Source organism: Anabrus simplex, chromosome 1 (assembly GCF_040414725.1).
Source record: "Anabrus simplex isolate iqAnaSimp1 chromosome 1, ASM4041472v1, whole genome shotgun sequence".
Lineage (NCBI taxonomy): Eukaryota > Metazoa > Arthropoda > Insecta > Orthoptera > Tettigoniidae > Anabrus > Anabrus simplex.
Genome location: NC_090265.1, coordinates 405,035,269 through 405,047,138, shown reverse-complemented (window position 1 = coordinate 405,047,138; position 11,870 = coordinate 405,035,269). Strand labels below are relative to the sequence as shown.

At 38.1% G+C, this 11,870-nt stretch overlaps 1 protein-coding gene across 1 annotated transcript; it reads right to left on the bottom strand.

Moving 5' to 3' along the window:
• Positions 1–7,078: 7,078 nt before the first annotated feature.
• LOC136870769 (cytosol aminopeptidase-like) lies at positions 7,079–11,205 on the bottom strand. The gene is made up of 2 exons (XM_067144940.2): positions 10,017–11,205; positions 7,079–7,473 (listed from the first exon to the last, which is right to left on the bottom strand). The coding sequence occupies exons 1-2, from the start codon at positions 11,203–11,205 to the stop codon at positions 7,079–7,081; spliced, it is 1,584 nt and encodes a 527-aa protein (XP_067001041.1).
• Positions 11,206–11,870: the final 665 nt, after the last annotated feature.

The following is an 11,870-nucleotide window of genomic DNA, read 5'->3' as shown; positions in this document are numbered from 1 at the left end:
GTGCTGATATTTAGTGAAATAAATGTAAATAATGAAATGGAAATTGAGCAGTATGAGTTAGAAGGATATAGTATGCATTATTCAATAAGAAATGTTTCTAGGGGTGGAGGAATAGTAATTTTTGTCAAGGAAGGGTTCATATTTAAAGAAAAGAAATGTATAACAAATCAGTTTGAAAATTTATCAGGGGAAGTTTGGATTAATGGAACACTATATGGGATCATTATGGCAGTATACAGACCACCTGACTATAATCCAAAGGATTTTATGGAGGAGTTAGATCTTCATTTACACAGTATGAATGCCAGAAACTTAATAATTAATGGGGACATGAACATAGATATTCTGAAAGACAGCAGAGTCACATCCTTGTACAATAATGTGCTAGCAGATCATCAGTTAGTTCATTGCATTAACAAGTTCACAAGGGAAGAATATGTAAATGGAAAACTAACACAATCCTGCATCGACCATGCATTGATTAGGAATGGGAAAAATGTAAGAGATCCTTCTGTAATTCAGACTAAAGTTTCTGATCATTATATAATAACTGTACAGATATCACATGATACTAGGTGTAATAAGTATGCTCCAAGTGAAAAAGTTATAGATAACATACAGGAAAGGGTGAGTAAATCCATGTTAAGAACAGAAATAGAAATTATTGGAAAAGAAATAAATGAGAATATGAGTTCAGATGATATATACATGAAGATTTGCAATGCAGTTAACAAGGTAACTAATGAAACGAAGGATACAAAAAACCAGAAGAGAAGGAAAGACACTCAACCGTGGCTGACGGGTGATAATAGAAAAAATCAAAGAAAGGGACAGACTTTTCAAAAGATGGAAAAATGCATCAAATTCAAATCCAGAAAATAAGGAAAATTTAAGGAGGTTATATAAAAGAATGAGGAATGATATAATAGCTGATATTCATAAAGCAAAAAGAAAGTATTACAGATTACAGTTTGAAAGTTGTAGAGGGGACATGAAGAAAACTTGGGGAAGTATTAAATGATGTGCTAAAGACTAAAAAGAAATGGACAATAGAAGAAACGGTAAGACATTATTTAGGAAGGCAAGACTCACTAGAAAATATAGTTGATAACTTTTCACCTCCCTATAGGTCACTTTTCAAAAACATTTTCAGAACAGCTAGACAAGGTAGTACATGAATGTAGGGTACAACGAAGACCATTACCTAATACAGAGAGACTTTCATCATTTTACCTACCACTAGAAAGTACAGCAGATATAGCAAACATAATTGAAGGAATGGACATAAATAAATCACCAGGCATGGATAAATTAACAGTTAAACATCTGAAAGATAACATAGACATAATAACACCAGTAATACAGAAGCTAATCAATAAAATAATAGAGACAGGTATTTTCCCAAAGGATCTGAAGACTGCCATAGTGAGACCTATTTACAAGCAAGGTTCACATTTACAGTATGAAAACTATAGACAGATATCTATTCTTCAAACTATAGGTAAAGTAGTTGAAAGATACATTGCTGATCACCTAATCCCATATTTAGAAAAATTTAAAATAATTGATGAACATCAATTTGCTTATCAAAAACACAAGGGTACAAGTAATCTTCTTGAGGAATTCTCCAATTTGATCAATGGGAAGCTAAATCAAGGTATGCACATTTTAGCTATGTTTATTGATTTCTCAAAGGCATTTGATTCAATTTTCCATGAAAAAATTATTGCAGCCTTAAGCAAAATTGGGGTAAGAGGAACACCACTAAAAGTTTTTGAACGTTATCTGACTGATAGAACGTATAGGGTAAAAATTGATAATATATATGGAGAAATAACTTCTATTAAAAGCGGTGTTCCACAAGGAAGTATCCTAGGACCCATTTTGTATATTATTTTTGTCAATGATATAAGCTCATGTTTTAAAAACTGTAAATATTTCATGTATGCAGATAATAAACTAATTGTATCAGTACATAAAAACCCAAAAGTGGCAGAGAAGCATTTACAAATGGAGTACAACTACTTTCAAGAATGGTGCCATGATAAGGGTCTAATAATTAACACTTCAAAAACAAAAGTCTTGTACATTACTACGCCAAAAATGCAAAGAGAAAACATTAAAATAACAGGCCATTCAGTTCAGTGCATTCATGATGGTGAACAAAAATCATGCAATTGTGACTATGTAATAGAGGAAGTTGATAACATGAAATATTTAGGTATAATAATAGATAGATATTTTTCATGGAAGCAACATATTAATAAGTTGTGTGAAAGACTGAGACTAAGCTTGTTCAAAATGCAAATGGTTAAGTATATAATACCTCATGATAGCTTAAAAATGGTTTATCATTCACTTGTTGAGTCACTTATATCATATGGTGTAAGTGTATGGGGATCAGCTTCTGTTACAGACATAAACATGGTACAAATGTTACAAAATCGTATTGTCAAAGCATTCTTTTGGTATGAAAACAGAGCAATATTTAGCTTAAGTGAGGATATGTTAACAGTAATGTACCAGAAGGAAAGGTTCTTGAGAGTAAAACAGCTTTATATGTATAACATAATTAAAGAAAATTACTGGAAGCCTCAATATAGAATTGTAAATGAACATACACATGGAACAAGACTGAGGCATATAAGTTATTTTCAGGTCATGAGGTACTACAACAAATATGGATCCAGAACACTGCAAGTTGTAGTTCCTAAATTTTTGAACAAGTTGCCCTCAGAATTGACACACTTGAAAACCAAATATCAACTAAAAAACATGTGAAACTATGGATCATAGATAATAAAATTACAGTTTAAATATTTGTTCATGAATGAAAAATGTACCAAAGACTTATCTATTTTGAGTGATACTTTCAGGGATTAAGAAAAATTCACACCACAGGACAAAATTACAATGCTAATGTAAATATACAAACCTTATTAATGTTGTAAACAGTAAGGATTGCAACAATGTATACAAATGTGAAACAACTACACCGGCAGATAAGCACATCAAGTGCTTTGCAGGTGTAAATAATTGCAAAGATAATGTATAATATCCTACTGCATATTTGCAAATGTATTTTAGATAAATTATAAATAAATAAAAATTATTAGGCTATTATTATTATTATTATTATTATTATTATTATTATTATTATTATTATTATTATTATTATTATTATTATTATTATTATTATTATTATTATTATTATTATTATTATTATTATTATTATTATTATTATTATGGATATGTGGCGGTTTATCGTTGAAATGAAGTTAATACGTGCTACCTAACCTTCATCAGTCAGCACCTGCTGCGCCCACGACGTCCACCATTTTGGTTTCGATATTACGGTCTGATATATAGTGTGGTCGGTCTTGGTTCAACCAAACCTTTCAAGAAGAATAAGAAGACGACGACTTCCTGTGCGGCCAGTCCAGGCGTGTGGTTTATCTGCTAGTGTTTCAAAATGGATACAGAAAATAGTGATTTCGACACAGATAAATTCACATACTTAAATCAATCGAAGCCTGCTATGTGGGATATGACTGCTGATGAATACGCAAACAGGGATTTGAAGAGAAAGAATTGGGAGGAACTGGTAACTGTATTTTATAACAGAGAAGATGCCTTAACTGCAGAGAAAAATGAATTCGTTACGTTTGATGGTGGATAAATTTACATATTTATGGTGGGAGATGTGAAAAATCAGTTCGATCACAAGTTGACCATTCACTACTTTATTACTCAGAATTATTCAAAATAAGTACTACATAATAATATTAAATATTTTAAAGGAGATGGTAAAATATCTTCCTCACACAAATACTTTCATATTACACGATATTGTCATTCTAATTCGCCATCCCCATTGACAAGGTAGTCAGCAAACTTGTCCCTAATTGCTATAGCTGCACTTGTTCCTCTACTTGTCATGTCACACTGGAGATCAACTATCCCTTAGTCGTGTGAGTTTCATCAAATTGTAGCTGTCTGCAATCCTTACGAAATTATGTAGGATACAACATGCCTTTATTATATATTCTGCAAAGGACACATCTACATTCATGGGTCGATGGAATATTCGCCATTTGTTACTTAAAATGCCAAATGCACATTCTATGTACCTACGAGCACGAGAGTGGCGGAAATTGTAAACGTTTCCCTTAATTGTCAAAGAACTCTTCCCAAAAGGATGCATCACATGATCTGGAAGGGGAAACGCCTCATCTGCCACAATTACATAACTTATGGTAAAATGTCATCAAGTTCATTTATAGGCGTTGCTTCTGGCAATTCCAACGTATTGCCTTTTATCACATCACATAAACCACTACTCTTGAAAACAGATGCCACTTTCTTTGCCGTATGCACCAATATCGACAAAAGTAAGCAAATAGTTGGAATCACACATTGCCAGTAACATAATAGAAAAGAAGTGTTTATAATTGTAGAACACAGAACCACTACGCTGAGGTTTAATTACTCTTACATGCTTGCCGTCCAAGGCGCCAACACAGTTTGGGTAGTTTGCTTTACTTCTAAGCCCATCTGATATAGACTTCCATTTTGATGCACACAGTAAGGCTAACAGACACTTTTCATTGTTCTCCATATTTCTTGGAAAACTAACTTTATAATCTTGCTTATTGTAGATTTCCCCAGCCGGAAGTCGAAGTGCAAGTCAGTCATTGAGCAGCCACTAGCAAGATATCTGTAAAAAGTAAACAAAAACCTGCAAAAACCGCCATTACGTTCATTGTATACCTCGTATGTAATGTTATATAACAATATTCAAACACACTCTAAACAAGGGTCATTTTCTATACTTCAGGAAAAATGTTACAGAGAAAATGGAAATCTCTCAGAGACTGCTACTCCAGGGAGCGGCAACGAGTATCAGAGATGAAAAGTGGGGCAGGTGTTCCAAGAAAATCTCCATATGTATTTTATCATCAGCTGTCCTTCCTGCAGAAAGTCATGAAGAGGAAAAGTACGTCTAATAACATGGAGGAAGGAGCTTCTGAAGAAAGCTCTCCTGACGGTGAACAGCTCTCTACGAGTTCTGCAGCACCAAGTGTGCAAGAGAGGGGAGGGAAACGAAAGAAAGTAGATAATATATTTCCCGAGTTCGAACACTTGGTGAAGGTGCTACAGATGAACGAGAACAGTCAAGAGAAGAAGACGATGATCGGTTATTTCTGTTATCACTGCTGAAACCAATGAAAAGAATTCCAGAACACTTGCGTTTTGGTGTTCGCATGCAAATTATGTAAGTGACTGACAGTCCTTCGGAAAGGGACCCGTCTTTCAACTTTAACCTACACCAGTCACATCAATTCAGCCAGCAGCGTCAATATGAACCACAAAAACAGGATTAAAGTCTACGGCCTGTTCAGCACACAACTCAAGATCATTTGCAATACCAGCCGCATCAATTCAGCCAGCAGCGTCAATATGAACCACAAAAACAGGATTACAGTTTGACCAATCTACGGCCTGTTCAGCGCACAACACAAGAACTTTCGCAAGAGTCAGCCACTTCTCCTCACTCAAGCTTTGAGTCTGAGATTGACAATATTTTTAAAGAGTAAAAAGAACTGTGAAAAAATATGCTTGTGAAAATATAATAACTAATTTTTATATGTAATTTTATTTAATAAATAGAACTATCATTAAAATAAATCTAAAATGTGCAAATTCTTCTTACCTCAGTGTCACCAGGAGTTTTTTCCTCTGGAGCTGTACTATCTCTCATATTTGTGTCCACGCCGGTCAGTTGATCTTTTCAACACTGCAATAGCTCATCAAAGATGAAATGCTCATTCGTAGGAAGGTGAAAATTTTGACTGGATTCTATCTAAGATCAATATACAGAGTACAAAATATGCCTTTTGTTGAACGATCCTTCAAAAGTGGGTGAACCCAAAATCTTCTATTCTCAGTTTTCAGCGTTTACGTAACCTGATGTATAGAAAATAGCAAGTGCTGCTTCTTCCACCTCCATTTCATGACTGGCTCATGGCTGGTGGCGTATTTGATGGCCAGAGAAAATATTGCAAAGACGTGGAAGCGCGGCCATGGTGGCTCCGTGTGAAAGAGGCTTATATACAGTGTTCTGAAATAGTATACTATAGTAAGCTCTATGCAGTAATTCACAACATTAAGCTTTCTTCCACAGATCAAACAAATAAACTTCTTTCCTCTTCTCTTTAGTCGTGTCTTTCTGAATGCAGTCCTCAACTAGGTACATTAGTTCAAGAAGAGTGGAAGAGTTTAGATGTAATGACAAATTGCTTTACGTCACAAAATCACTGTGGGCCTGTTCGTCGGTTCGAATCTTGTTTTGATCTTCATCTTTTCGCTCGTCTCCTCATTCTTCCATCTTCTCCTCATTCTCGGCCTTTCTCATTGCTAGAAGGGCTGTAGCTGATTCTAAAATGTGGTGTGTCGTAAGTTCTTGCTTGACCCAAGATGGATATTGCCGATGCGTTTTCACGCATTTCATTCGTTCCATCATCTGCATTATCACTCTCTCCAAACACGTCCGTCAATTTGTCCACACAATAACATTGATCATATCAGCACCAGAAATGTGCGTAGGGCTACATCAGTTCCTAATATTTTCCGCATTGCACATGTAAATTTTAAAGAATTCTTTCATTTTTCGTTACCGTTTCCGCGTTGAGGACACTCCGCATTATACAAAAGTAAGAACATTATAACGCAATAAGCTTCGCCGGGACCGAAAAAATATTCCATATTGGACAAATTTCCGCTTTATTCAAGTTCCGCTTTGACCACGTTTTACTGTATTTCCAAGCTTCAAAGCGACGAATTAATGAACCAACATGATATGAATATCCTAAAAGTATAATTACCATATCAAGATCCTACAAATGAAAGAAATACAAAATATCACAGACTTTTGAGTAAATAGAGGATATGCACTATACATAGTCCTTGAACACTGTCATACAATTTCACACGTACAAAACGTAATTACAGATTACGCGCAACACTCGTAAAAAATTTCAAAACTTATGTTATCGAACGATGAATGTCAATGCCCACGTTATTTGTCTGATTTGGTACATGCGAGCAGGTAGAGGAAATGCACCAGAGTCCGCGTGGGTCGGCCCGTCATCCGGCCCGGAGTCATGTATGCGAAGCACTTTTCGAATGAGAGCATACCCGCGCTTGCGATGTCCATGTGGATCCAATCTACACACGTGACAAACTCTCGCAGGAAAGCTGCAGCTCTGCAGGGTCCCGCGCCGGGCCCTTCGCCCACGTTTGTGAGGTCTGCTGATTCAATTGAAGTAATTTTTCCTCTAAAGTGGTCCCACAGAGGGAACCGCCACACGCGGTCGCCAGTGACCGAGCCTGCCTTGTTCAGTTTCTTCCACATATCGTGACTGTTAGTGAAGACGCCTGAAGCTGCGCACCCAATCGCTGACCGCATTTCCCCTGTAACAAATTCAAGAAAATACCATAGTATCTATGCAAACTTTGGGCTAGGAAGACGTGAGAGTAAGGAGACGAGAGGTTCGATTACGTGGTATGTTTTGAGTTGTCAGTGCAGAATCGGCGTGGAATGACATAAGTAGAAGAATATGCTTGAGGGGGATACCGCAGGACAGTATTATTGAACCTTTATGTATTCTTATGTATAAATGATATGAGTAAAGAACTGCAATCACAGATAAGGATATTTGCGGATGATGGTATACTGCATAGAGTAGTAAATGAGTTGCAGGATTGTGAGCCACTGCAGGGGGACTTAAACAAAGATGTAATGTTGTGAGATGGACGGCAGACAATGGTATGAAAGAAAATGGGATCAGAAGTCAAGCTGTAAGTTTCACCAGGAGGAAAAGTCCTTTCAGTTTTAATTATTGTGTTGATGGCGTGATAGTGCCTCATGGGGAACATCGTGAGTAGGCCTACCTAGGTGTTAATATAAGGAATGATCTTCATTGGGGTAATCATATTAACGACGTTGTTAAGAAAGGTTACAGAGAAACCTTGATTTCCACTCTCTCCAAAAAAAAAAATTCAATAACAACCCGCTGTTGTAGCGTCTTTGTTGCTTGGTACTGATTGGTAAATCCATAGGACGGAGAACAGTAGAAAGAACAAGACATGTGGATGAAGGGTGTGAAGGGTATTTTTTCTTCTTTTTTAATGGGAAGGAAGTGACAGTAACTCTAATTATGGTACAGCCCCAGCAATTGCCTGGTATGAAAATGGGAAAACCATGAAAAACATCTTCAGGGCTGCTAACAGTGGGGTTCGAACCCAGTATCTCCTGAATGCAAGCTGACAACTACATGATCCAAACCACATAGCCACTTGGTCAGTGGATATGAAAATGCAGGGTTGCAGAAGAAGAGCATCAAACAGAGAAAGTATGGGCCATTATCTCAAAGCAGACCAAGGCTCTCAGAGAGCTATAGAACCAAGAAGTAAGCAAACTGGTAGTACATGAAGATGCAATAGTATTTCTACTACAGCACTTCAACTATATTCATATTAAATTACACTTTTAAAACAAAAGATAATTCTACATATTAAGTCATTTAAATTTTAGGTAATGCTTGGTAAAGCTCTCGGATAGTGGGTGCCAATTCAATATTATGATGAATGCTGGGAAAAGTTATGGTAAATTCATGTTATATGTTGAATTATTGACCCCTCTTCAGTATACTTGTTGAGCGAAGCAAAGTACAAGGGGTGGATTTTGTATAGGGAGATGCGTGTGTCATCATCATCATCATCATCAACATCATTTACTACTACTACTGGTTTTATCACACCCTGAAAAGGTTCCAGATGCAAACTGGATAGATTCAGCCATTTTTGCAGGCGGGATAGCCTTCCTGACACCAACTCTATGTGGAGGAATGTGTTTTTATGTAGTGGTTAGTAGAGTAGTGGTGTGTTGCGTGTACAGTATATAAGGAGGTGTATATTGGGACAAATAAACACCCAGTCCCGAGTCAGAGTCAGTAGGAAAGATCACAATATGAAGATAAAGTTGGAATTCAAGAGGACAAATTAGGGCAAATATTAATTTATAGGAAAAGGAGTTAGGGATTGGAATAACTTACCAAAGGAGATGTTTAATAAATTTCCAATTTCTTTGAAATCATTTAAGAAAAGGCTAGGAGAACAACAGATAGGGAATCTGCCACCTGGGCGACTGCCCTAAATGGAGATCAGTATTGATTGATTGGAGATCTCTTCACATGGTTATGAGAGTATTAGTGGTTGTAAAAGGATGTAAAGGAAAGGGCGTGTAAGTCTCTGGAAAGACCGTAGTTAGAGTTTGGCTCCAGTATATATGGGACCCTCACCAGAACTACTTGATACAAGAACTGGAAAAAAATTCAAAGGGAAGCAGCACGATTTGTTCTTGGTGATTTCCGACAAAGGAGTTGTGTTATGAAAATGTTGCAAACTTTGGACTGGGAAGACTTGGAAGTATGGAGACGAGAGGCTCGATTATATGGTAGTGGTGAGTTGGCGTGGAATGACAAAAGCAGAAGAATAAGCTTGAGTGGAGCTTTGAAAAATAGGAAAGATCAAAACGGACTCGTGGTCTCCAACTGACGATCCCAAGTTAAGAGCCCCTAGAGCCCGTTCGACAGGCAGGGGAATGTGAATGTCATTTCTCAGCATCACTCATAAATGAGACTGAGACTTCAATAGAAGCTACATTTTGCTCTGGTCTGCGCCAAGCTATAGATGCAATGATAAGTGACCGTACTGCATACATCAAGGAATAGCAACAGGCCGTTTTAATCCCTGAAAACAGCAAAAGTTATTAGATTTTAGGATGTATAGGCGTAGGTAAGGACCAAGAAAGGCACAGAGAGGTGAGGCAAGAAAGACAGAGGGGAATGGCAGGACTATTAAGTTATCGCAATGTTGACTCAACCAGAGACCCCATGATAATATACAGAGTAAAATGAGCCAAGTAGCATTTAAAGTGGAAACTTTGGTCTAACCTGTGAGAGTGGCAACGTCAATAAGTAACTTGGGTTTGAAGGTTCCTTGAGCGTAAATCATTGCATCTGCCAACATGAGTCTGCCCTCGTTGTCAGTGTTATCGATCCGGATGGTCTTGCCGTTCATAGTCGCCACTACGTCACCTGGTCGCATGGACATACCACTGGATAAGTTTTCACAAAGTGGAAGAACACCTTGAATATTGAGTGGAAGACTAAGGGCAGCTGCGGCTCTCATGACTGCTACAATCACAGCTGCACCTGCCATATCTGCGCGAAACTCGTCCATGCCTTTACAAGGCTTGAGACACAAGCCACCGGAATCAAACGTAATACCTTTCCCGACGAGTACTATAGGTTTTTCCTCTTGCGGTCCACCGCAGTAACCAAGTTCTAAAAACACGGGGGGCTCACATGAACCTCTTGCCACAGCCAGTAAAGCATGCATTCTTTTGCTTTCTATCCAGTCCCTATTCCTGATCTCAACAGTAACGCCACATGGACAGAGAGCGTCCACCGCATTCTGGGCGAATATAGCAGGAGTCATCAAATTTGCTGGGGTATCACTCAGACGTCTCGCAAGATTTTGAGCCTCTGCCTTGAAAATTCCTCTTTGCCAACTATCCTTGTCTTCAGCACTATATACATGAAGAGTTGGTATTGGTTCCTGATGTTCCTTGTTTTTGTTCTCCTGATATCTCCAGGAAGCCAATGCAGCACCTTCCGCAGCAGCTTCTGGACAGCCAAGTTTCTCGACGTATACATGTTCCACTCCTTGTGTTTGTAGCCTTCGAACCCCTGCTCCAGAGGCAATTCGGGTGTTTTCTTTATTTTCGTCTAGATTTTCTAATTCATTATAACCTACGCCTTCAGGTCCGAGACCAACCACGGCTACTGTATTAAACTCACCATCTAGGTTTTCAAATAGCGTTGCTTTTCCTAATCTTAGCCCTTTGCCTTCTTTGAGTAAATCGTCCATCTTATTACCTATCATAGCGTTAATTTTCTGGCCAACACCGGTAAGTTTGCCCTCCTTAGTCTCAGGATCGGTGTAAAGTCCAACAACCAGTCCTTTCTTCCCTTCTCCTGCACTTGCTTCTGCTGCATCTTCACTAGCATGCCTAACCAGTAGGAAGCGTATTCTTCTAAACAAAAGATTTCGTGACATACCAAAAGTAATAGACGCCATCATCGGGGAATAATTTAATCAACCAAACCAAAATTCATATGAAGTCCATCGTTTATGTGTAAACAGAATTTAGATGATGGCGAATTAATTCATGTTTGATGATTGGGCATTCAATCGATTTTTTACCCATTGGATACTGGACCGTTTCCTGCGATACGTTAACAGGGCCATTATTATTACCGCAACAAACAATGCATCAAAGAGTATGAAGCGTTACATATTCATGGACTAATATAGAATGGCATTTCATTTGAGATGGTTAGGTAGATAATAAAACAGTTAAAATAGATCGTTTTTAATTTTTCTTCAAATGCATCAATGAAGACCAATTGTCAGACCTCTCAACTCGCACGTCTTGCAGGCATATTGTGACTGTCTGTGATGTTATCAGTCTCCATGTCATACGACTGTCCTTTTTTTCCTCCGACCGGGCGAATTGGCCGTGCGGTTAGGGTCACGCGGCTGTGAGCTTGCATCCGGGAGATAAGGGGTTCGAATCCCACTGTCGGCAGCCCTGAAGATGGTTTTCCGTGGTTTCCAATTTTTACACCAGGCAAATGTCGGGACTGTACCTTAATTAAGGCCATGACCGCTTCCTTCCCACTCCTAGGCCTTTCCTATCCTTTCGTCTAAGGCTCTATAAGATGGGTATGCTTAGCCGCCAT

What these genes read in the sequence shown, in the direction of transcription:
- LOC136870769 (XM_067144940.2), bottom strand. Translation starts at nt 11,205, where the DNA reads ATGGCGTCTATTACTTTTGGTATGTCACGAAATCTTTTGTTTAGAAGA. An exon ending in TGACGTTGCCACTCTCACAG is followed by an intron (nt 7,474 to 10,016) that starts GTTAGACCAAAG and finishes AATTTGTTACAG; the next exon opens with GGGAAATGCGGTCAGCGATT.